A 24,446-nucleotide genomic window follows, 5' to 3' on the forward strand; every position below is an offset into this window, starting at 1 on the left:
TTCTCTGTGACCACCAGTATATAAAGAATTCCCAGAGTCATGATAAAATTGAACCAAACTGCTGACATTCGGACCATGGAATTTAGGACTTGATATTGGATGAAACTCTGACAAGGTTTTTTCAGTTGGAAAAAGCATACATTGCCTACTTTGGCAGCTAGGGTTTCTAGAGCTAAGTTGGTTTCTATATAAATATGAAGGTTTTGAATAGTCTTCACTGATACTGGAGACTGAACATAGACTTTCATTCCAGAAAGCAGATCTAGGAGGTGGTAGGAGCACCTCCATCTTTCTGGAGTTTAGAGTTTAAAAAATGTACAATTGACCAACACTAGAGGGTGAGACAAGGTATTCTGTCAGAAAGGATTATTTTCAAAGGGATAGAATAATGCAGTCAGGAGCCGTACATATACATGTAAATGCTAAAAAGGAAGCCAAAGCTTGAGCTCTGAAGGCCATAGCTGAAGGGAGAGAGATATTATATCCTTGAGAAAAGATTTGAACCGGCTTAAGATGGTGTCTGAGTAGCCATTTCCAATGAATCTGATAGTAAGAGCAGTAAGGTTGATGGTATTGAAGGCTGCCACACCACATCAGTCTTTTTTTTTTTTTTTTTTTTTTTAAAGCAGTTTCACCGTGGATTTGCGACCCCATTGTGCATTCCCAGCAAGAATAAAAAATAAAAAAAATTGAAAAAAAGTGGGCTTCCATGCTCGTCTTTAAATAAGCCCCCAGGTGGGACAGGTCCAGGGGGCACTTTTTTCTTTTTAATAGGTCCAAGGACCACCACCACCTCCCCAGAGCGAATTATGAAAGATGAGCAGGTGTTGCAAACCAACTCTTTTCAACCCCTGTGGACCACCACCCCATGGCAAAAATGATTTTAATAAGTGGGGGAGGCGTGATGGCCTCCCCTGTGCCCCAGGGACCACTCCTCTAGGGCATGAGAGATTGGGTGCAGGAGGCTAGGGTGGTGATGGGGCTTGCTTGGGCCCCCCCCTGCTGCCTCAAGGAGCCCTCCCCCGGAACACAAATTGGGTGTGGGGGGCCTCATGGACTCCCCCCCCCCCCCCCCCCCGCATCCCCAGGGATCACCACCTCCCTGTGATCATAATAAAAATGATTACAGGGGGGTTCCGTTTCAGACCCTGGGATCACCACCTCCCCTGGCTATGATTGTTGAAGGGGGCCTGTGTGACGCCCCCCCACGTGGAGCCCCTGATGGCCCTGGGGACCTCCACCCCCCAGTGCCAGCTCCTACTATGTCCCGGGGTGCCCACGCCCTGGACATAGCTGTTTGCAGTGATATGGCTGCAGCAAAGTCACAGCACAGTTTTTTGACAGCGGGACTTGCTAATTACCACAAAAATTACCGCACTAATGACATTTTTTATAACATTATTGATACTATCAATGTGATATTTGCAGTAAAATATTTGACAAAAAAAACTATGTATTCCGAGGGCGTGAGTTATAGTTACCTTAGAGCACGAGATGTATTTACTTGCGAGAACTAAATATAACAGGTGAATTTCTATGGTTTCGTATGTTTAAAACGTGAGCCTAACTATATAAATTCCCCCTGAAGAAAAAAAGACAATGGTTACAGGTACACTAGTTAGGTTGATGTTTTACCCATGCAAAAACACAGAAATTCAGCAGTGATAGTTGTACTTATATTTATGTTAAACTATCATCATAGCCTAAAGCTACTTTACAGCATGAGATATAATTTCTTCAGGTAAGTGAAAGTAGAACTATAACTGATGAATTTCTATGGTTTTGCATGGTTAAAATGTCAACTTACCTATATCATCCCTGTGACTTTTTCCCCTCAGTGAATTTGTATGGTGTTTTTGTTAACATAAAGGAAGGTATAATAACTGTACATTAACACGACCACCGCCTGCATGCCGAAGACCGTGCGAGGTGGGCATTAACCTGCAGCCAAATCTCCCCGCATGCACCCATCCCCACACGGCGGCAGCCGTTGACCGTATGCAACATGGGGTTGGTGTGTTTTGTGGGTGTATTTTCTTTGTTCATTGGGCTGAGGATCCTTTGCAACGTTACACTGCGGGCCATGCTGAGTGCCGCGGTGGATCCGATCGCCCCCCCCAAAAAAACTTTTTGGGGCAATTTCGTGCCTATGAGGGGGTCTCCCAGGGACCCTTCCTTCTGTCCTAGGAGGCCAGGATACCTATATCCTGTCCCCTTACTTGTTTTCACACTTTGTTTTTCCCTCCCCAGAGCTAAGCAACAAACAGAATGCCGGCTGCAGTTTTCCTTTCAGGTTACAGCCAGCCAATCAGGGCCTTTCATTTCCTTTAGATCCTGCAGATGGATCTGCATCCCTAGATATCTATATTTTATTTATTTTAATTAGCCCACAACTAATAAACAGATTTGCACCAAATTAAAAAATGACCCTTTCTTGGCCAATTTCTACCTTCCTGCTGAATTTGGTGTTCTGTTCAGCGTTTTGGGCTGTAGCGGTGTAAGATTCCCATTGTCATTGCACATGAAAAAAGTATTTCTGGGACCAGCCCCACCCCATTTGTTCCCCCTTGGCCCCCAATTAACAAATCACCACTAAAATTTCCAGACTACAGCTAAAGTAACTAGTACACTACATTTGCAAATTTTGCGAAGATTCGTCCATCCGCACCAAAGTTATTAGCAAAAACAAATGCTTCGCCTGTGGGAAAAGTTGGTCCTACCTACGACTTTGGCGATCACCAGTAGGCAATAGATAGGGTTAGTAAATCATTTATTCCACATTACTGCATGCACTAAAAACATAATCGAGAGTAGTACTTCATAAGAAAACTTTTTGATGTTTCTTTATACCACACAATACAGCTTCTATTTAGGACAGAAAGCTATGCAGGATAAAGAGATGCTAGAGAAAATAATCATTAAATGTCCATGATTCCTGCTTAAAGTAACTCTCCAAAATAGTAAAATACACATGCAGGAGGAAAAACACGGTTTTGGAGGGCAACAAAAAAGCATCAGTTAAAAAATCCCATGACCACATTTAGAACAAGCACAGAGTTGTCGCTTTACAGGAAAGGGTGGGTCGACTACCTTGCCAGCTGACGTAAAAATTATGTGGGGGGAAAAACATTACAGACGCTGCCTCTTTTAACAAGACATCATTTTATGAATGCTACATTCATTTTAAATGAAAGGGACTTTTGCAGCTCCACTGTAAACCCGTACGTCTACAAGGCTATGTCAGAAAGTTCTACACAAGCTCAGCTAGTGAAGGTTTAAGTATAGTCCTAAAAAAACAAAATTTAGTGTAGCCTGAAAGCGTTTCCAAAATCGTGTTTTTCCATTCAAATACAAAACTCGAATAGACAAAAAAATGTTAAACTACTTTTCCATTCCGGAGGTCATAATAAAAGCACTCGAAATTTTACAAAAATAAAAGGTAATATCTAACATCCTGTATTCGGAAAATAAAAGCACGTTGAAAGGAAGAGTCCAATAACATCGTAAAACACTTAAAAAACAAAACAAAGAAAAGACTACTGAAAAACTATTGTAGTGCTAAGGTCATTCTTATCAGTCTTTACACGTTTTCAAGTAGCGTAAATGAAGCAGGCAACCTATTAAATACTTACAAGGTCTAAGGCTGAGCCACCTCCTAAATATTCCATTATGATCCATAATTTTGTGCCCTGCAAAACAAAATAAAATATTTAAAAAGCAACAACATGCGGCACAGTAGAATGAAAACAGCTATAATCAACTAGAAAACATTTACACAATTGGGTATTACAATATTGTTCTTCTCTGCTCTCACGGAACAAGTAATATGTCATCAGGAGAGAATGTTGGAAGAGTGCTCTGCTTCTTTGGAGACAGTGGGGAAATGGGGGCGGGGGTCAGTTGGGAGAAATTCGCCGCTGAGACTGCAGTGTTTGTGGTGCTTCCTACTAACTGTTGGTGAATAAATAAAAACAAATGAAGTAGGAATCATTTTCAAGCCCAGCGTTTTAGTTAACTCAACACGTCTTTTACGAAATTACAACATAAAAAGCAACACTAAGCAAATCCTACGCTTCAGACGGTTTGCAGGTACGATTATAGGCAAGCACTGGGACTGAAGATGCAGAAGCAATTACATAATTCTCTTTTTGGGAGGTCGGAAGAAGTGGACAGATGTAATAAATCAGCACTTTTATTTAGTTTTTTTTTCCAAACCTATCTTAAGCTGTTTAGAGAAACTAAGTAGCGAGTGGGCCGGGTTGAAGCAACTTTATCAGATCCCATCAACGCTGGAGGCGACATTACCAAGTATAGTCCACTATAGCAAGCTTAAACATTTTTGTTTCGATTTTTGGATCTGGGGGAAATCTCATGCCTTACTCTTTAGGTTACCCCTTTCCACGCCCAATTCCTCATACGTCTTGCACATCTACTGCGGTAACTTACATGTTGCCCTTTGTTTTACTGCTCCCTCTCGCACCACCACTCCGACTCCTTTCCGACGCATATCCACCTACTACTCCAGATATTTCACAAATGACTGTCTCTGTCCGCTGCAAAGGTGGCCACAAGCAAATATGAATGCAATCAGCAAAGTTATTTTCCTCCCAGCTTGTCTCTCTGAAGCTTCTGAGAGGTAACTACTGTAAACAGGACTGCGATACTCCGAAACCTCTCTAGAGGCTTCCTTGCTACTATCTCTTAAACACCTTCTTGCCCCTTTCTATCAGGCTCCCCGTGTGATTGCAGAATAAGGGGCAATTTGACACAAGCGATATAAGCCAAATCTCTAGCACTGCTCTTCCTAAAGCTTGGCGGCAGCAGGCTATTCTTGTCCGACGCTATCATGGGCCCTTTTCTCCTCTGGTATACCAAAGGTCTGCAGGTTTGCCCCATGAAGTCAGCCTTTTCCCAGCTCAATCACCCGCCCCTTTCTCCAGTGTTTATGTGGCCTATCTTTTTTTTAACCCCAGTATCCTGGGCTCCCTAAGGCCTATTCCCCAAAGGCACTCCGTTCACAGAAGGACCATGTATGTTTCTTTAAAATGCCCCTATCCCCACTGCATATCAACCACCAAAGGGCTTCTTGAAAAAGTTTATATGGCGCCCTATGTTTCCTCCAAGCTGTGTGGGTCTTCTTTAGCCACGGCAAATGAAGGCGTCATTTTCCAGGTAATCCCTCCACAAATCCTTGCTGGGCAGCAGTGGAAATCTTGCCATTTGCTTCTGTTGTGCCTCACACTCCAAACCCCTTTGGGAATTATGGGCCTCTTCATGCCTACCCCTAATTTATTTATTAATTTATCCTGTTTTTCTATGGTGATACTTCACCAAGTGGTTTTAGGGCACTTTACAAAGAAGACACAAATACATAATATGGAGCTTAATATGTGTACAAGTCACATAGAAATTATCAGTGCCTTGAACTCAACACAAACGGGACAGCGGTGGGGCGGGTCATGGGGAATATTGATGATGAGGAACAAGGGTATCATTAGACAACTTTGCATCCCATTTATGCCCTTCTGTTTGTTCTGATCTCACCGCCCTTGCTAGAGGTTGTTTGAGCTCCCTCTTCACACAAGCTATGCTCACTGACCACTTCAATAGCCTGCCAACATCCCGTCATTTATTGGGGCATTTCCTCATTTGAAATATTGCCAATCTTATGTGCCTCAAATGATACCGGTCTTTATAGTGGGTGTTTAATTTGTAAAAATACAAGCATCTGGGCCCAAGGTATTTCTTAGAAGGCCGCCATAGTTGACATCACCCTCTGCCAAATAGTAACCATCACACAATACTAGAGTGACACAATGTACCTATTCCGGATCACCTGAAGCCACAAGGATTTTTTTTTAAAGTATATCGAACAATATGTTGAGGAGCTCTGTTCAATAACAGATGGACATCGCCACCATGTGGCAGACAGGTATAAATAGGGGCCAGTGTTCAGAAATCAAACACCAACACAGATTAAACATTGTATATAGCCTCCTACTTTCACCTGTGGAACAAAACATACTTCCCATTCTCCTGCCTACTGTTGGGGAGACTGCACGAGTACGATATCCTGGTGACAGAGCCACTGACCTCAATGGTCTTCCTTACACTAAACGAGGTGGCTAATATGTACAAAACCAATCATTTAGGGGATCCCACATACGCTGGTCAAGGGCTTGAAAGATAAGGAGCAAAATCGCTGACAAATGTCTTGCTTGGGCCCAAAGCCTGAAATCATCAAGGACAAATCAAACACTGCTCTGCACAAAAGTCGGAGGGATACTCAATTGCAAGCCCTGCAGACATCTTCCTTAATCAGTTACTTGCTAATAAGCCATTACATTCAAATAGAGAAGTTAAATTGTATGTTGCAACTATTATTTAACTATGCAAATGGTTCAAAGTTACACAAATGCAGCTACTCTAAATAGACACCCCCAGGTATCATACCAAACAAGTCTGTATCTCCCACAGCAAACTTCTAGAACCTTTTGGTAAAGTTGTAGGCTCCAGAATGGAACTTCTACATGCGTGCACAGCCCTCCCCACCCCAGAGTAGATTACTGTAGGGAAAACCTACCAAGTACCACCACTAAAGATCAAAACAATCGGTGTCTTCCAAGTCTAGTCTGGGCTATTCCTAAGGTATTGCCTGTTCCATACTAAAGATCTCAACCTTTGTGGCTAAAACATGCTCAAAAACCATATGCCCTCTAAATATTTCCTCTAGAAAGATCAAAAAGAATTCCAAACTCCAGTGGCCGGGACATACAAAGAAATCCATTCTCTGAAAATCAAGTATTTGCAACTTGACAAAACAGATACCAACTGGAAAGAAAGTAACTTAATTTTTGAGCAAAGCAAGGAGTAACAGTTGTCGCTACAAAAACCCATTATGGAAATGTAACATTTATTTCACAATGCTCCATATATTTCACAGGAAGACTTAACTCGCAAATACAATCATGGAAACAAACATTATTAGGCCCCTTGAGTAACTTTGAAGCATTATTAGGTCCCTTGAGAACCTTTAGGAGATGCTCACAAACCCACTCCAGAGATCAGAGTTATTCTCCAAGTTCCTAGTAACGCACATCACTCTAGGATTTCTCTAGATCCCTTATATTCTGCCCAGGGGTTGCATTCATCACATCCAGGCAGATGTCTCAATTCTACATAATTTAATACACAATTCTAAAATATTTCCACTGCTTGCGTAACCCAGCTGAGCCATCAACACAAGCACACCTGCATTCCATGAATGTAACAATTTTATTTGCATTTTACACTTGACATCAGAAAATACATTCTGGCAAAATGAGTGACTCTAGATTCATTGCAAACATGTGTGCAGAACCCACATACACCTATATAATCTGGAAATGCAATCACTTTCAACTTCCGTCATAAATCACACCTGGGAGGTATTCACATACTATACATAGGTTTCATTTTTTTTTTTAAACTATAAAACCTCTGGAGGACATGAGAAGACAAGAGGCACAGAGCTGGATTTGATGCACTCTAGTGTCAAAGCAGTGTCAGTTAAGCCCCTTCAGTGTCTTAAATCACAGTTTGCTACCTGTAGCTAACAGGCAAGATTACCACAGAATTCTGCGCACTGCTTTACCCGTCAATGACCTGGCCTACAACCCTTGCATCTTCTGCTAATTAGATGCAGCTGTACGTTCTAACTGCATTTCTCATAACTGTGGATAGTAGATTACGTAGATCCACACCCCAAGCGCAAGTGCGTTCACAGCATTAAATTGTAATGTAATATTTACTGTGCATTACATTAGTATATTATGTACAATGTAATATATGTTGTGTTGCACTCCCTTAATGTCGCTAAGGAATTCTCCAACCCGGCTGCCAGCAAAAACATCATCACACCCTCACAGGAGCTGTGTGACAAATTTGGCCACTTCCTCCATGACAGGATCGCAACCATATACAGAAACTTCAAACCCCAACCCACACCTACAGACTTCCTCGACAGCTATGCCACCACCGTATTCGACACAAACCACATACTGACCACCAACAACATCCTTTCCACCCTGGACATCACCTCACCATGAAATCCATCCACTCTAGAGCTCCCACAGACCAATGCCCGCACTACATCTTCAACCTTGGAAACCAAACAATCCACTCTGTTTAACATCTCTATCAACCTGGCAACATTTCCCGACGCCTGGAAACACAGTAAAGTCAGACCACTACTCAAAATCCCTCCGCCGACCCCAATAACCCAAAAACTACAGGACAATTTCCCTGCTCTCTTTCTCAGTGAAGGTACTGGAAAAAAATCATCAACAAGCAACTCATGACATGCCGGGAGCAGAACCAACTAATCAATGCTTCTCAATCCGGCTTCGGCAGCAATCCACTGACACAATTCAAACCTTCCTCGACCGAGGTCAAACAACAGGTTTGATCCTACTAGACCTCTCTGCAGCCTTTGACCCCGTATTTCACAACATGCTCATTTAAAAACTCCACCACATTGACATCTAAGGTGACCCGCTCCGCTGGATTACCTCCTTCCTTTCCGGAAGAACCCAGAAAATCTACATCCCACCTTTCATCTCCAAACTCAAGGAGATGACCTGCAGTGTCCCCCAGGGATAATTTATTAGCCCAGCACTCTTCAATGCTTATATTACATCATCCGATCCCCTGGTATCAACATAATTTCCTATTCAGTCGACACCAAACTCATCCTCCCACTCACCGATGACCCCTTCACCACCAGAACCAGTTTCCACAGATGCATGACAAGCGTCACTGATTGGATGAAAAACAACTGCCTGCAGCTGAACAGAGACAAGATGGAAATATTGATCTCTGGCAACAGCAGCAATACATGGAACGACTCCTGGTGCCCATCAGACCTAGGACCCACTCCCTCCAACCACGTCAGAAATCTTTGAATCATCATTGACAACAAGCTCACCAGGAAATCACAGATCAACGCCATCTCCTCCACTTGCTAACTCATTTTGCGCATGCTACGTAAGCTCTTGAAGTGGCTACCTCTACACACGAGACGGACTGTGACACAAGCCCTCATCACCAGCCTACTGGACTATGGCAACGCCCTCTAGGTAGTAATCGCCACATACCTCCTACAGACTTCAGACCATACAGAATGCCACAGCCAGACTCATCCTAAAACTTTCCTGATGAACCCACATAACACCCCACCTCAGGCAATTCCATTGGCTCCCGTACAGAAGAGATGCCAATTCAAGCTGCTGACCTATGCACACAAGGCTCTACACAACCACGGACCAAAGTACATTAACCACTGCCTGGACTTCCACCAGCCATCCAGAAGTTTACACTCTGCCTCCATTTCACTTGTCCATACTCCCCACATCTACCGAAACAGAAGTGGCGGACATTCCTTCTCGAACGTCGCAGCAAAAATCTGGAACAGCCTCTACACACACCTCTGGACCATCGCCTCACTTCTGGAATTCCGAATGGCCTTCAAAACCTGGCTGTTCGAATAAGCCTCCGGGACACTGCAGCAGCTGACTACCCTATCGGGTGATTAGCCAAGCTTTATAAATCCTGATTGATTATGTACACGTATGCATGCATCAAAAATGTCAATAAAGAGCAAAAGAACCCAAAAAACTTATCCTAAAGAGGGTAAACCTGCTTTTCCTTAGATCAGGTGACAAGCTTTGACCAACGGCCCAAATAAGTGGTTTTCCTGGATGAAGGGCAAATGGCCAAAATTACATCCACCGCCTCTAATGGACTAACAGAACTGAATCTTGAAACACAGATGTGAAAATTGTGAAGGTTCAGATGCAGGACTTTGCTCTATATTTGGGGAGAGCAGACCCTCCAGAGAATGCAAAGGGAACATTCAATATTCTGCAGCTCTGAGCGCCAAATCCTCCTCTGAGCCAAGTCCCATATGAACTTCTTGAGGAGCAGTGGGATCAGTTAGGAAAATCATTTCAGGTCTGAGCCAAGAGAGAACATGTCATTTAGGGATCCTGAAAGATGACACATCAGGGCGCAAAAGGCTGGGCATGAACCACCTGGGGTGGTAGCAAAACAGATCTATTGAAGGCATGCCTAAAAAAGCGAAGAAGCATTGTGCCACTGCAGGATGAAGCGGTCACTCGTAATAGTCAGGGTTTTCAACAACTCTTTAGAGATCACAGTAATTCCAGCCTCTCAACAGTCAAGCAGGCAGTGTTTGACTGCAGATGTTCAGGTGTTATATCGTTTCTTCAGACTTGTAAAGAGCATGCTCTTTGGGAGGCAATTACAGAGGGTGGAGAACATTACATATACCAAGGAGCTCCAAATGCAATACTAGTTTTTTGTTAAAAAAAAATATATGTTGGCATTTAGGACGGAAAAAGAGACATTACAACTTCTGCAATAATATGCTCCTACAGTGGGAGTAGGTCGCCGGCCCATGTGTATGACCACTCTTTGTTTAGCCAGAAGGAGCACTGCATTGAGTCGGCGGTCCCAAGCTGGGGTGTCCTTAACATAGCCCAAAAGGCCCACTAGGGGGTGCGCAGTGGAAAGTGACCAGTGATTGTGTGTCTTGCTGAGAACATCCCTTCCCAGAACTGTGCCACTCTTGGACATTCCCATGCAAGGTGTATGAAGGCGGCCTGTGCACATACGCAGGTAGCCCCATTTTAGAAAACTGTGTTGGGGTGTGGTATAGGGAGTGCAGAAATATCAATCGTAATCTAGGTGAGAGGGTTTCTGTCTGACTGCAGCAATAGGACCATTAGGTGTCGGAGATACGGGGATATGTAGCGGTTTCCCATGCTGTGCATGCTGCTGATTGGGTGATCAGTGCTGAGGACTGCAAGATGGAATACAGGCAGGTAACAGGTTTACGTGGAGATGGATTTGTAAGCATGTGCTGCAGAGCTTAAAGTCTCAGGGGGGTGTAATGCAATGCACAACAAGTGTCCCTAAGTTGGAGGTACAGGATTATCTCTAATGCAGTGTGGCGTGGGGTTGCAGATGCCTCAAATGGAAGTACACAATTGTCCTCTGTGTACAGGTTAGAGAATGTCTCCTCATGCCATTCCATCAATGACTGCCTCTCTAAGGGATGGAAGTAAAGAATCTCTATCAAGAGACTCCTCAAACAATTTCAAAATCAGAAGCAAGAGTGAGCGCTTATCCTTTATAATAAGGTGGGGGTTAAGCTATCTAGGCTGGGCTTTGAATGACCTGTTTGAGTGTTTATGCCATAATAGGGGAATAAAAATAGGCCAGATAGGCCCGGTCTAGCCATGTGAGTTGGATAGTGTCCAGATGTGCACACAGTTCGTCCTCTGTATGAACCAGGGTTGCAGTATATAGTTTGGCATAGAAGGAGGTCATAGTTTCCAAGAGCCCCTTAGGGGTGGTTTGGAGGTCCTGGTTGTCATCTAGCATTTCTACCATGTAAGTGGAAGTCCGCTATGGTATTCTGATGGTGTACACTCCAATGGATCTGCTCCTTCCTGGCTGGAAGGACGAAACCAGTCAACCAAGCACCATACACCTCAGAAGCCTGCGACCTCATATGCGGAGTGCCACTAATATTCACCAACTCCAACCCTCTTCAACGCATACACGATTCCACTAGCCAGCATCATCTGCTCTCATGATATCAACACACTCTCCTACGCCAATGACCTGCAACTTATTCTATACCTCACAGACAAGATGCCCAGATCGTGCATCAAGTTCAAGGGCTGCATGTCTGAAATCGCTCACTGGATGAAGACCAACACCAATAAAACAGAAATCGTGATCGCCAGGAAGAGCACATCACCATGGGACGTCACCTGGTGACCAACAGAGCTAGGACGACACCCACCCCAATCACCCATGCCAAGGGCCTCAACATAAAACAAGGTACTAACCTGAACACTGTGGTTTTGCCACATCGATCTCTTTCATAGATTCACATGCTCAAATCTTTCCCATCGTTGATGTGGGAGTCCAACTGTAATTGTAACCGGTAGTAACTCCCATTGCCTTAGGTCCCATAGGAGTGTACAGAAATCCAAATTGTTTTGCGCAGAACTAACGTCAGCCAATCAAAGATAGGCTTCAGCCTTGTTCCTCATCTCCAGTGACACCACATATCAGATTTCAAAGCATGAGTGTATCAAATACACCAAATGTATAAGGTAAGAATCAAAGAGGTGAGTGAGTGAAAGGGGAGAGGTAGGAGGGTTGCATGAAAATCTATGAAAGATATCAATATCGGAGGAACCACAGTGTACAGGCAAGTAACTTGTTTTCTCTAGTATTGAATCTTGCTTGAATCTAAATAGCTAGCAGTAATCACTTGAAAACACTTTAAACCAAAAAATTCTATACTGAGGTGGCTAATGGCTATATATACATATATAGCTATAGAAATATATGCAGACTCCTAACGCCCTCTGAGACACTTACAGAACGGCGCCTACTGCCATGGACATGAGAAGGGGTTTCAACTATGGGCGCCTTACTTCAAGAACATACATTATTATCCCACACTGCCTTTGTTCACCACCATGACCTTCCTGAATCTGCTCGTATAATATTGGCATTTTCTATTCATCAGGTTTAGAGAACAGGTCTTGAGATGGTGTTCTCCAGTTATGTTGATCTGATGTCCTGACAGTTCCCATTCGTTGCAATCTTTCAGAAACCTGCTTAAATCATCAGTCCACTGGTTTTCTTCGCCTTGTACATGCTCTGCTCTAACAGAAACCTTGTGTTGCAGACACCGGTTCCATATTTCCTGTGACTCCTTGGACAGCAGGTGTGATCTTGTACCACTGTGTTTGTTTAAATAAAACATTGTGGTTGTGTTGTCAGTTCAAATCATGTAGTCAGACTCCTCTAGTATTGGTAACAAAGCCCAGAGCGCTAAAGCTACCGCTTCAGTTCTAGAAATTTATGTGCTTTTTCTTTTCCTTGTCCCACCACTTGCTCTTCGCTTTCAAGTCTTAGAGATGTGCTCCTCAACCTTCCATGAGGTGAGTAACCAGAGATGACCTCCCCCCCCCCCCCACAGCGACGCCTGCAGAGAGAATCCAGAGGCTCCCCCTGACCGCGACTGCCTGTAACAAGGGACCCGACACCTGGAACCAACACTGCACCTGCAGCCCCCAGGACCTGAAGGAACCGAACGCCAGCGCAGGAGTGACCCCCAGGTGACGCTCTACCTAGCCCAGGTGGTGGCTGTCCCAAGAAGCCCCCCCTTGAGCCTGCCTGCACCGCTAGAGTGACCCCCAGGTCCCTCCATTGTTTCCTATCTGAAACCCGACGCCTGCTTTGCACACTGCACCCAGCCGCCCCTGTGCCTCGGAGGGTGTGTTTTGTGTGCCTACTTGTCCCCCCCCCAGTGGTCTGCCCCCCCCGAGGACACAGGTACTTACCTGCTGGCATACTGGAACTGGAGCACCCCTGTTCTCCATAGGCGCCTATGTGTTTTGGGCACCTCTGACCTCTGCACCTGACCGGCCCTGAGCTGCTGGTGTGGTAACTTTGGGGTTGCCTTGAACCCCCAACTGTGGGCTGCCTATGCCCCAGAACTGAGACTTGTAAGTGTTTTACTTACCTCCTAATCCAACCTTTACTTACCTCCCCCAGGAACTGTTGATTCTTGCACTGTGTCCACTTTGAAAATAGCTTATTGCCATTTTTACAAAGAAGATATTGCTTTTATTCAAAGTTCCTAAAGTATCTAAGTGAAGTACTTTGCATTTAAAGTGTTTAATGTAAATCTTGAACCTGTGGTTCTTAAAATAAACTAAGAAAATATATTTTTCTATATAAAAACCTATTGGCCTGGAGTAAGTCTGAGTGTGTGTTCCTCATTTATTGCCTGTGTGTACAACAAATGCTTAACACTACCCTCTGATAAGCCTACTGCTCGACCACACTACCACAAAATAGAGCACTAGAATTATCAAATTTTGCCACTATCTTACCTCTAAGGGGAACCCTTGGACTCTGTGCACACTATTTCTTACTTTGAAATAGTATAGACAGAGCCAACTTCCTACAGTAGTGACATCCAGTAGCGGCTCAGATTCCTCCTGCGCTTCACGTGTATGGGTATGTCAAAATAGGTGTCCAGAAGAGCCAATTATGTGATCTCCTGCATTTATCAAATGAACGATATTTTGTAGCATAATCATTCTGAATTATTGTTTTTTGAGGTACTTATTGAGCTGTCTCAGATCAGCACTTGTTTCCATTTTCAGTTCTTCTTCATCAGCAAGAAGTTGGAGTAGAAACCTGGATTTCTGCAATCTTGTGGGACCTCTTCTGTTGCTCTCTTCAGCATTAGAGGCTGTATTTTCTCCCTTAACAAAGATGTGGATATGCCCTCCTACTGGGCAAATTGCAAGAGGGTTTCTGAATAAATTCTAGAGTGTATTAGTCTGTGTTCTAGAGTGTGTGACCCATCTGTCGGAAGAGAGGACTTCCAGTTTTTGTAATAACTGCAGAGAGTGCCTCTTAAATTCAAGGGATCTAGATTGAGAGAGGTGACCGGTGTCATTGTACTGTCACTGCATCCTAGAGGACTCCAGCCCTTTACCTGTGGCAGTCGCTCTTCTACCTGGCTGCCTGGAGAAAGTTTTTTGCTCCTGAAGGTTGAAATTGCTGAGAAGACTGCTGCCAGTATCCTTGCTGGTGTGGTGGTGGTGATATGACTGATATTCTTCTCTAAAGAAATATTGTCCTCTGCCTCCATCACCTCAAAATGACTGAAATGTCCTCTTTTGAAGCACTCAAAGCAACCTTGCCATTTCCCTATCAGCCTTTATAGATTGTAATGTGTCAAAGTGTTTCCCAAAAAGGGTCTCGACGCTCTAAAATTTTTCATTGCACTTCAGGTCTGAATGAAGTTACCTTCAACCAACCCTGCCTTCTTAATGCTTCTGCTCTGGCCTTTTGTCTAAAACCAGTGAGAGCTACATCCATTGCAGTACCTATAATTCCTGAGAATTTTCTTTCTCCTTCTTGAAGTATAGCTCTAGCTTCTTCTTTCTTTTCCTCTGACAGAGAATCAAGGAGTTGTTTTAGTCTGACTGCATTTGACGGTCATGCCTGCCCAGTATAGCCAAAGCACTGTACGCCCTTATGGTGATCGCTGCCATTGAAGAGAAGCGCTTTCCTATATTGTCTCATCTCCTAACTTTCCTGTGAAGAAGAGCTGAACAAGGTGATGTCTTTTTTTTGTTTTTAAATCTATTTTCTGCTGCTGGCATAACCACTGAGTCTAGTTTTGGGTGCCCAATCAAACAGGCTGGCAAACTGTCTGGTGCCTTGTATTTCTTGTCACGTCTGAGTATGACTGCTGCCACTGTAGCAGGATTCTTCATGACCTTAAGGCCACAATCAACAAATAGGCATGGATTATTCAACAATCGGTATGGATATTACTGATTTTCTAGTTGACTGCTTAAAAGGCATACAGGAAACGATCTGCTTGATGACTCAAGACTGGTAGGTCAAATCCCTTAGCAGCGCTTTCCAGAACAGCATGGATTCCCCCCCAATGTGATCTGATGGCGAACTAGCCACGCAAGGTGTGGAGGGGCCAATATAGGTCACATTTGTTCCATTCACTTACTGTACTAGTCGTTTGATCTTAGGGGTATTTCACCCTCTCCAGCTTCTTCCTCATCATCATCAACATGAGCAACTTAATCATTTCTGGTAATTGTCTCAAACTGTCTAGATTGTGACGTGTCCTTAGGCTGTAATGATGGGCTCCTCTGATGTGATGAAATTTCAACTTGCGGTACACCTGTCTGGACTTTTTCTATAGGTGTAGTTTCCTTCTCAGGAAATTTTTAGAAATAGTCCTGCAACTTAGATGAAGATCTGTCACCAGGGCTAAGAGGACCTGCATCATTGGTTCTTGTGTGTGTTCATCAATAATTTCTTCATAAGGGACAAACTCAAGACATTCCTCATGTTAACTCCCCATCTTGTGGTCGGTCTTTAAATGAGAAATTTCCTAGTAAATATACTGATTAATTCTGTATAAAATTCTTCCTCACATTCCTGGCATTTAACAGGCTGCTGTGATGGACTGGATGCATCCCCAAACAGTCCCTTATCTCACTCTTCTTCGTGTTCTCATCTCTAAAAGGTGCACCGGAGATAAAGGCGACACCTTGCTTGGTGAGGTCTGATCTGGCCGTAAAAAGGATTCTAAAATGATCATTGAGAGGCACATAGATCGGGCCATTCTGGAGGAGAATATCTTAATCATCAGTGGTGAAACCTTCACTGGTATCACCAGAGCAGTCATCGACTGCAGCAGCGAAGGTGCGTCCGCCCAAAGATGTCAACAATGGAGCAGCCATCATCGATGTAGACATGCTGAACGCAGACGTCCTTGCTGTAAAAAAAAAAGACATCATAGACGTTGACGGTGCTGTTCACGTTCTCATTTATGACTTCACCGGCGACTTGCTGGCTCTTTGAGAGAACTATGTGTCTGCAGAGGCTAGAGCTTTTTCAAAAGGTGTTGACTGTTGAGAAGCCAATGTTTTTTGATTTGATGAGCTTGGAGTCACTGAAGGACTTAAGTTTTCCTGTACTGATTTTTTTGCCTGTCTTTTTACATAATGCCATAGGCAGCTCAGTGACTTCCATACCAGTCCTTTCCCTCTTTAGGTTCTTCTTCCCAGTGGTCAACAATCCTTTATCTCCAGAGACAGGAGTTTGATTAATTTTCTTTCTCTGGAGCCATTGTAACAGTCTTACCTCAATGTCTTTCAGGAGTTTTGCATTAAATTTCCTACAGCCTTTGCACCATTTGGGTTTGTCATGTGTGTGCAGACAATACAGGCACTCCTTATGAGGATCTTCAGGGTTAAGTTATCAGCAGTAAAATATTCCTTAGAGAGGAAAAAAAAGTTCACCTGAAAGTCAAAGGCTGATAGTATCTAGTTCTGAGAGGATAGCTGAGCAAAGTTCAGGGAGGCTCCCTCTCACACAACCTGGAATAAGAAATCCAAGTTGTGTGTCACTGGACCGGAGGAATGAGGCAGAAGCCTATCTCTGATTTGCTGAACTTTAGTTCAAGTCAAAACAACGTGGATTGCTATACAATTCTATGGGACATGTAATCCACAGCCTAAGCCAATGGGATTTACTACTAGTTACGATTACTGTGGGACTCCCACCTCAACGACTGGGAAGATTCAAGCATGTGAATCTATGGAAGATTAAATACTGGAGAGCATCATGGATAGCAAACTCAACATGACCGTCTAAGTCAATGCAGTCATCGCCAGGTGCTTACATATCCTGAAGATGCTCAGGAAGATTTTCAAATGACTCCCAATCAGCACTCGGAAAACCGTCAAACCCTGGTCACAAGCAGGTTGAAATATGGAAACATCCTCTATGCCAGGATGAAAAGAAAAAAAAAAAAAACTCACCAGAAGGCTGCAAACCATTCAGAACTTGCCCGCCAAAATCACCCAACTTCCCATACCGCACTCATCAAACCACAGATGAAAGGGCTCCACTGGCACCTCATCCAGAAACAATTCAAACTCCTCACCCATACTTTCAAGGCACTACACTGGCTTAGCATACCCTAAAAAGTCGCATCTGCTTTCACAGACCTTCCAGATACCTTTGCTCATCCGGACTAATACTTGCACAAATTCCACACATACGGAAAACCATATCTGGCACTCAAGCCTTCTCCTACATTGCTCCTAAAGCATGGAACGACCTGCTGTTACGCATAAGAGAATCTTCCTCAGTTCTTGAATTTCAAAAGAAACTGAAGTCCTGGTTTTTAGAGTAGTCCCACAAGGGCCTGGGTGTACCCAGACTCACACCTGCTCAGCACCAGGATACCCTACTGGGTGATAGTGCACGCCACAAATCTGCATGACATAAGTTTCCTTCATGGGCCAGCCTCAATTGTTGAGCATCCCATGGTTTTGTTCATACATCTAACACGGATTTCCTCCAAGATGCCAATATAATTTGTTTTAGACTGCAAAATTTGCTGCAGTTTGCCAGAAGCTGCTAAATTGGTGCTTTTAGCAAGCCTAATAGCTGAACACAGTGTAAGCAATCCTGGAATAAGCAAACTAAACGAAAAAACTATCAGACATACTTGTTATATGCTAAAGTGAAACATTTTGTATATTTTAAACAAAATTATCTAGAAAGTTGAAGAAAAGTTGCAAGTGACAATACTAAAGCACTTAATTATTTCAACATTAAACAAAATCAATTACTTGTGAATGTTTTGTGCATATTCCAGAGCTATGGAATGGGATGGGAGAGATCTATAGGCATTAAATTATTAAGTAAAAAAAAAAAAAAAGACAAAGTGCTCTGCCATTGCTCACAAGCATAATAGACTTATTCATGCTGCCTAATTCATGAACCGAACCACAAAATCACTAGAGCCTTAAATACAGCTTGACAACGTTTGTATTTGCAAACTGCCCGAATCACATAATCGGGCTGTTTGCAAACCCAAAAAAGCATTTTCAAATGTACAATGCCCAAAATGTGATACAGTAACCTGCTACCGAATCGCAATTTGGGTTTACACATCAGCATTTGGAGGGGGTGCCCCTTTCAAATACCGATTCACATTGGTATGTACAAATGTTTGTGACCGAAATGCGGTCACAAAACATTCGCACTTTACCACTAACTCAAAGTTGGTGGTAACCCACTCGCAAATGGGAATCTGAAAATTAACTATAGTCAGAGTTGCCGTATTTTTAAGCATGATTACAAAGGAGCCATTTATTTCTGGACAGGATCCTGCAGTATTCTAGCAAAGGCGTGAAAAAAACTTTATGCAAAGATATCTAATCCCAAACAGCAAATGGTAAAGACTATATATATATATATATATATATATATATATATATATATATATAGAGAGAGAGAGAGAATATATATATATATATATATATATATATATATATATATATATATATAGAGAGAGAGAGAGATTATATATATAGAGAGAGATTATTTATATATATATATATATATACACAGGGAGTGCAGAATTATTAGGCAAGTTGTATTTTTGAGGATTAATTTTATTATTGAACAACAACCATGTTCTCAATGAACCCAAAAAACTCATTAATATCAAAGCTGAATATTTTTGGAAGTAGTTTTTAGTTTGTTTTTAGTTTTAGCTATGTTAGGGGGATATCTGTGTGTGCAGGTGACTATTACTGTGCATAATTATTAGGCAACTTAACAAAAAACAAATATATACCCATTTCAATTATTTATTATTACCAGTGAAACCAATATAACATCTCAACATTCACAAATATACATTTCTGACATTCAAAAACAAAACAAAAACAAATCAGTGACCAATATAGCCACCTTTCTTTGCAAGGACACTCAAAAGCCTGCCATCCATGGATTCTGTCAGTGTTTTGATCTGTTCACCATCAACATTGCGTGCAGCAGCAACCACAGCCTCCCAGACACTGTTCAGAGAGGTGTACTGTTTTCCCTCCTTGTAAATCTCACATTTGATGATGGACCACTGGTTCTCAATGGGGTTCAGATCAGGTGAACAAGGAGGCCATGTCATTAGATTTCCTTCTTTTATACCCTTTCTTGCCAGCCACGCTGTGGAGTACTTGGACGCGTGTGATGGAGCATTGCCCTGCATGAAAATCATGTTTTTCTTGAAGGATGCAGGCTTCTTCCTGTACCAATGCTTGAAGAAGGTGTCTTCCAGGAACTGGCAGTAGGACTGGGAGTTGAGCTTGACTCCATCCTCAACCCGAAAAGGCCCCACAAGCTCATCTTTGATGATACCAGCCCAAACCAGTACTCCACCTCCACCTTGCTGGCGTCTGAGTCGGACTGGAGCTCTCTGCCCTTTACCAATCCAGCCACGGGCCCATCCATCTGGCCCATCAAGACTCACTCACATTTCATCAGTCCATAAAACCTTAGAAAAATCAGTCTTGAGATATTTCTTGGCCCAGTCTTGACGTTTCAGCTTGTGTGTCTTGTTCAGTGGTGGTCGTCTTTCAGCCTTTCTTACCTTGGCCATGTCTCTGAGTATTGCACACCTTGTGCTTTTGGGCACTCCAGTGATGTTGCAGCTCTGAAATATGGCCAAACTGGTGGCAAGTGGCATCGTGGCAGCTGCACGCTTGACTTTTCTCAGTTCATGGGCAGTTATTTTGCGCCTTGGTTTTTCCACACGCTTCTTGCGACCCTGTTGACTATTTTGAATGAAACGCTTGATTGTTCGATGATCACGCTTCAGAAGCTTTGCAATTTTAAGAGTGCTGCATCCCTCTGCAAGATATCTCACTATTTTTGACTTTTCTGAGCCTGTCAAGTCCTTCTTTTGACCCATTTTGCCAAAGGAAAGGAAGTTGCCTAATAATTATGCACACCTGATATAGGGTGTTGATGTCATTAGACCACACCCCTTCTCATTACAGAGATGCACATCACCTAATATGCTTAATTGGTAGTAGGCTTTCGAGCCTATACAGCTTGGAGTAAGACAACATGCATAAAGAGGATGATGTGGTCAAAATACTCATTTGCCTAATAATTCTGCACTCCCTGTATATATATATATATATATATATATATATATATATATATATATATATATATATAGAGAGAGAGAGAGAGAGAGAGAGAGAGAGAGACAGAGAGAGACACAGAGAGAGAGACACAGAGAGAGAGAACTCTGTTTTTACATGTTGCCAAAAATTCATAAGGATAGTAGGGACCCTCCTGTAAGACCTATAGTATCAGCCAGAGGGAGTCTCCTTGAGAATACTTCGATATATTGTGTTCATTTCTTGTGCCTCTATGTACTTAGTCTTGCCTCATATTGTAGAGACAGTATGGACTTTATTACTAAGATACAAGATATCCCTTGGAAACCTAGTTATATTATGGTGACCATAGACGTGGTATCCTTATACACTTGTATGAAACATGATCTAGGCATTCAAGCAAGTCAGCTTTTTTTTTTTTTTTTTTTAAGGGACACGTCTATAAGATTATATGAACATTCTAAATTGCTTTTGAAAATGTTGAGATTTTGTTTGGAGAACAATTTTTTTCTATTTGAAGACCAATGGTACAGACAGGACACGGGGACGGCGATGGAGAGTTCTTTTGCTCCAAGTTATGCTTGTTTGCTCATGGGGTGGTGGGAGACACAACATGTGATGTTGGATGATAATGAGAAATGGTCCAAACAAGTTATTTTCTGGACGAGATATATTGATATCTTTGTAATATGGGATGGTCCAGACAGAATGTTGCAGGACTTCTTGGATTGGTTATTTAATAATGAGTTCAATTTGAGCTTTACACACAAAAGAGATAGACGTGTTATGGAATTTTTGGATGTTGTGTTAACAGTGGAAGGAGGTACGTTTCAGACCAGTCTTTTCAGGAAAAGTACTGTAGGGAATAGCATTCTACATGCTCGCAGCCATCACCCACCTAAATTAAAGTGGAGTATTCCATACGGAATAACATACAGGAAGAGTAGCTCTTTGCAGGATATGTTGGTACACAGTTATTTGACTAAGAAGAGGGTAACCTTCCTGGAAAGTCAGCAGTGTTTTTATAAATGTGCACAGCCTTCAAAAATAGTGTGAATTGTAAAACATACATGTTACCCACAAGCAAGGAAGATAAAAATAAAATAAAAAATCTTGAATTGTAATTCTTATTTTTCTATATATGTTATTTCCTGCCAGTGTGGACTCCGATACGTAGGGAGCACAATTTTTTCAATGAAAATGTGTATTTTGGAACATTGGCGTGCCATCAAGAATAATGATGTGAATTATCCGGTGGCACTTCAGTGTAGACTGGTGCATGCAGGGAAAATTGACAAAATGATGTTTTTTTGGAATTGGCAGGGAGCTGCTGACCCCGAGAGGAGACAGGGAAGGGATTCTTAGGAAAATGGAATCTGAGTACATAACTAGACTAAATAGTACCCATCCGTGGGGATTGAACCAGGATAAAGAACTTTATGTTCATGTTGGTTAAATGACTTTAAATAATTGGAAAAATAGTGTAATAGGGCTTTGATCTTGGGTTCTGGGATTAGGGGATCATAGTTGGCTTGGTATTATGTTTGTTTGCTCACCTCCCGAAAATACACGTTTTTTTTATATGGGAATGATCCTAAACAGATGAACTAACCAAGAATTGTTTGACTGAATGATAGGATGGTATAAAATTATTGTTCAGCCACTGGGCACGACTCAAGTCATTATGTCATCAACAACAGAAATTGACAATGTGATTACTGATATTATAACAGCAGTATGGCATATAGTATTAATAGGTAAACTTGGCTTGATAATGGTGCAGGGCAAATTGGAATCTATAATGAAATGATTTTTTTTTCTTTGGTAATATGATGAATTTGGGCAGTATTTCTTCTATGTTTAGCAAACTGAGTAGTATATTTTCTAAGAGGGATGGAGCCTCTAAATATTTGGGCTAAGAAGAAGACCACAATGGTTGAAACGCGTAGTCAATACAATGTTACTAACAAAGGATACTAAATAAACTTTGGAGTCGTTTGGAGTGACGGTATTCTGTTTTTCCGATTGGTGGTGAATATATATATATATATATATATATATATATATATATATATATATATATACCATTAATACAAAAGAAAAAGGGTGACATATTTGCCATTAAAGAGTACCAAGTGGCAGAATCTGTTCCCTTAAGAAGAATAAAGTAGATGGAAAACAATGATATCAGGTAGGTGTGTGGTTGTGCTACTTAAGTACGCCCTCTCACTAGACTGATCATATTCCTGGTCTTGTGTACATAAAGGAGCAAAGGAAACTAGCCGTTTTGATCTTCCGGGAAAAAAAAAAAGATAGCACAGGGTATTCCAATAGATTCAGTAACAGAAGCGAACCTCAAGATTTAATGCCAAAAGATGTGTCAGCAAACAGTATGCTCATAATACAACAGCTACAAAAGGTTTAAAATTGCAAATCAACCACGCAAATATTTGTTATGGGAATTTATCTGCGAGCATTTTCCAATAGTTTGAAAAAATTTATTTGGTTCAATTTTAAAGTTTGCATTCGTTAATGGACAACATAAATGACTGTCCTCATATATTCAACTATTATTTAAAATACAAACAAAACGCAGGGCTACGCCCAGACTATGCAATTCTAGACAACGTAAATAATACAACAGAGGATTTGATGTTTGCAAAGAATTCCGACCAAGCACTTTCAGAGCACATTTATTGGTCGGGCAGAAAAATATTTATTATGCAAGCAACCATCACGACTTCAAATCAGGATACAAGAAGCAATACAAATGTATTTATTTCTTCAGTGCTCAATTTACCTTTAAGTACGATCCATAGTACTTTGTAACATAGGGGCTATCACACTGGCTTAATACCGTGATTTCTTGCTGTATATCCTCAATTTCATCCTCTGCTTCTTCAAGGTCGATGATTTTTATGGCAACCACTTGCTGCGTTCGGTTATCAATTCCTTTGAACACTTCACCAAACGATCCCTTTCCAATGCGTTCGAGCTTTGTAAATAATTCCTCTGGATCTGCTCGAAGGTTCTAGAGAAGGAAAAAGGTAGGTTAGTGTTGTCTAGTTTTATTTTTAAAATGATTTGCTTACAGTTAAATCACCTTGAGAAGACTTGTGTGTGTAATGTGTGAGGCTGTGCATTACAAGTCACTGCATTCTTTCATTAATCATTCAATCGAATTATGAGACAATAGCATTTCAGCTCTTAGACTTACTGTATGCAAGAAGTTTCTCTCCGAAGGGACACTATAATGACACCAATGAATTTTGAGCAAAGCCAGATAACCAAAGAAGGCCAGTGACAGTAAAAAAGGTTTCAGTGCACAAAGGCTTTCAGTACTGTATTGTAAAGTATTGTAAAGTACTCCATCACTCCTGTAGAAACTTCAGCATGCAATATAACCAAGAAAATTACATACATTCCCTACGTATTGACACATTAGAAAGCGGATTAAGAACTCCAGCTTTATAAAAGCAGAGTGTGACAATTTCATGTATGACTAGACCTATGTATGTCCCCAGCAGACTACTTAATGCGAATTTTCTCTGACAAGGTTAAGCAGTATCTGGAAAACTGCAGGTTTCCTGAAATGCAGCCATGATGTTTTACAAAAGAAATACATAAAAGCCACTAAAGGATACAGAATCCCACAAGTTGCTTATTTCGCATGATCAAAATGTTAAACACGCATTGGCAATGCCAACAGAGCAGGCTTAGAACTGAAAGTGCCTCTTTCAGCCTCTTCAGTGAGTTTATTCAATCAATAAGCATTCATACATAGAATGTCACTCATTTTTACACTCATCCATCCATTCACCC

At 42.0% G+C, this 24,446-nt stretch overlaps 1 protein-coding gene across 2 annotated transcripts in view; it reads right to left on the bottom strand.

Moving 5' to 3' along the window:
* The window catches only part of STK26 (serine/threonine kinase 26), a 173,642-nt gene that overhangs the window by 80,479 nt on the left and 68,717 nt on the right, over positions 1–24,446 (bottom strand). For both annotated transcript variants that reach the window (XM_069212530.1, XM_069212529.1), the window contains exons 2-3: positions 23,425–23,655; positions 3,633–3,689 (exon numbers count right to left, since the gene is read on the bottom strand). In XM_069212530.1, the coding sequence (XP_069068631.1) occupies positions 3,633–3,689; positions 23,425–23,655 (288 nt within the window). The remainder of the gene's footprint in view (positions 1–3,632; positions 3,690–23,424; positions 23,656–24,446) is intronic.

Source organism: Pleurodeles waltl, chromosome 2_1 (assembly GCF_031143425.1).
Source record: "Pleurodeles waltl isolate 20211129_DDA chromosome 2_1, aPleWal1.hap1.20221129, whole genome shotgun sequence".
In the NCBI taxonomy this organism is placed as follows: domain Eukaryota; kingdom Metazoa; phylum Chordata; class Amphibia; order Caudata; family Salamandridae; genus Pleurodeles; species Pleurodeles waltl.